The sequence below is a fragment of the Camellia sinensis genome, chromosome 13 (genome assembly GCF_055761805.1).
Source record: "Camellia sinensis isolate YWXY chromosome 13, ASM5576180v1, whole genome shotgun sequence".
NCBI classification, from domain to species: domain Eukaryota; kingdom Viridiplantae; phylum Streptophyta; class Magnoliopsida; order Ericales; family Theaceae; genus Camellia; species Camellia sinensis.
Window position 1 is genome coordinate 75,006,535 of NC_138973.1, and position 1,856 is coordinate 75,008,390.

The 1,856-nt window shown below is 35.6% G+C and overlaps 1 protein-coding gene across 1 annotated transcript; it reads left to right on the forward strand.

Moving 5' to 3' along the window:
• The first annotated feature begins 273 nt into the window (after nucleotides 1-273).
• Nucleotides 274-1,856, forward strand: LOC114281355 (uncharacterized). Its single transcript, XM_028223801.2, has 3 exons — nucleotides 274-532; nucleotides 675-868; nucleotides 1,377-1,856. The coding sequence occupies exons 1-3, from the start codon at nucleotides 274-276 to the stop codon at nucleotides 1,854-1,856; spliced, it is 933 nt and encodes a 310-aa protein (XP_028079602.2).

A 1,856-nucleotide genomic window follows, 5' to 3' on the forward strand; every position in this document is an offset into this window, starting at 1 on the left:
GAGTGTCAAAGATGAGCTATTGATAAATTCTTTACGAGTGACAAACAAACAGAACAATCAATTGAAGACTTGAATAGTAAAGAATTTGAAACTTTGGTGAATAATGAGAATGAAAGTTTGGTGGATGAAGAAGGAAATGAAAAATTTGGGAGTACATAAGCTAATCAAGATGATGAGATGAATACGGAATGTGAGCATTCAAATATAGATGATCCAGGGACTTGGAGAATAATTGATTAGAATTTACGAGATTTTTTAGTCGAAAGAGGTCCTATGAGAAGAAATTATGAGTTCAACTTCCCTAAGGATGATTCTTCTAAGCATAGGCATTTCTCACCTGTTCATTACATTCGGCATTTACCAAATGGAGAAAAATTTGATAGGACATGGCTGATATACTCAGAAGTTTTGGATAGAGTATTTTGCTTTTGTTGTAAGTTGTTTAAGCAAGAGGGAAATAAGACTCAATTGGCTACTGAAGGATTTAAAGGCTGGAGAAATATTGGTGAGAGACTTAAAGGCCATGAAAGTGGTAACAAGCACATTACTTGCATGAGCAAATGGATTGAGTTGGAGGAAAGATTGGGAAAACATCAAATAATAGATAAAAGTATACAAGAACAAGTTAACAGTATACAAGCACTTGAGACGGGTTTTATTGATGATAATTGCAGTTGTGAAAACACTTGCCAAGAATAATTTGCCTTTTCGTGGAAACCGTGAGAAGATTTATGAAGAGAGCAATGGACTTTTTTCAAGCATAATTGAAATGATTGGCGAGTTCGATCCAACGATGGAACAACACTTGCGGCAGATAGAAAAGTGTGAGATTCATTACCATTATTTGAGTCACAAAATTGAAAATGAGGTGATACAAATGTTGGCCGGGGAAGTCAAAAGTACAATTTTGTCGATAATCAAACTAGCAAAATACTTTTCGGCCATACTTGATTGTACACCGGATATAAGCCATCAAGAACAAATGTCTCTTGTTGTACGATGCGTGGATGTTTTAACAAGTCCAATTAAAGTGGAAGAGTTTTTTTTTGAAATTCTTGAATGTGGATGATACATCGGGGATGGGACGTTTTGATAAACTTCAAGAAACATTAGTTAACCTTCAACTTGATATTGGTGACTTAAGAGGGCAAGGATATGACAATGGCTCTAACATGAAAGGCAAAAACAAAGGTGTTTAAACAAGAGCACTTCAAGTAAATCCTAGAGCATTCTACACGCTATGTGGTTGTCATAGTCTTAACCTTGTGTTTTGTGATATGGCCAATTCTTGCTCTAAAGCAAAAACTTTTTTTGGTGTGGTACAACGCATATATGTATTGTTTTCATCTTCCGTTCAACGTTGGGCAATTTTAAAGGATAATCTAAAGGAAGGCCTCACGGTTACGTCGTTGTCGCAAACGCGTTGGGAAAGTCACATTGAAAGTGTTAAACCACTAAGATACTATGCTTCAAAAATAAGAGATGCTTTAGTTGACTTGTACAACAATCCTACCACAGATTCGATTGCAAAAAGTGAAGCTAAATCCCTACTAACTCACGAACTTGAGACTTTTGAGTTCTTGTTTAGTATTGTAATTTGGTACAATTTGTTGTTTCATGTGAACTCTGTTAGCAAGATTCTTCAAAGTGAAGATATAGATATAGCAGTTGCTGTAAAGCACCTAGATGGGCTTGTTAAGTATGTTGCAATATATAGAGAAGTTGGTTTCATGGAGGCTATGGTTGAAGCTAAAGAAATGGCAAGTGAATTGGGAATTGAACCTACATTTGTTGAAAAGCTCATCATTTCTAGAAAGAAACAATTTGATGAAAATGTTAGCGAAGAGGTGACCTAG

Bases quoted from the DNA above. Each gene is read 5' to 3' on its own strand.
- LOC114281355 (XM_028223801.2), top strand. From the start codon at position 274: ATGAGAAGAAATTATGAGTTCAACTTCCCTAAGGATGATTCTTCTAAG. The intron at 533-674 runs GTAACAAGCACA...TGATAATTGCAG, and splicing joins ACTTAAAGGCCATGAAAGTG to TTGTGAAAACACTTGCCAAG. The intron at 869-1,376 runs GTGATACAAATG...GCAATTTTAAAG, and splicing joins GTCACAAAATTGAAAATGAG to GATAATCTAAAGGAAGGCCT.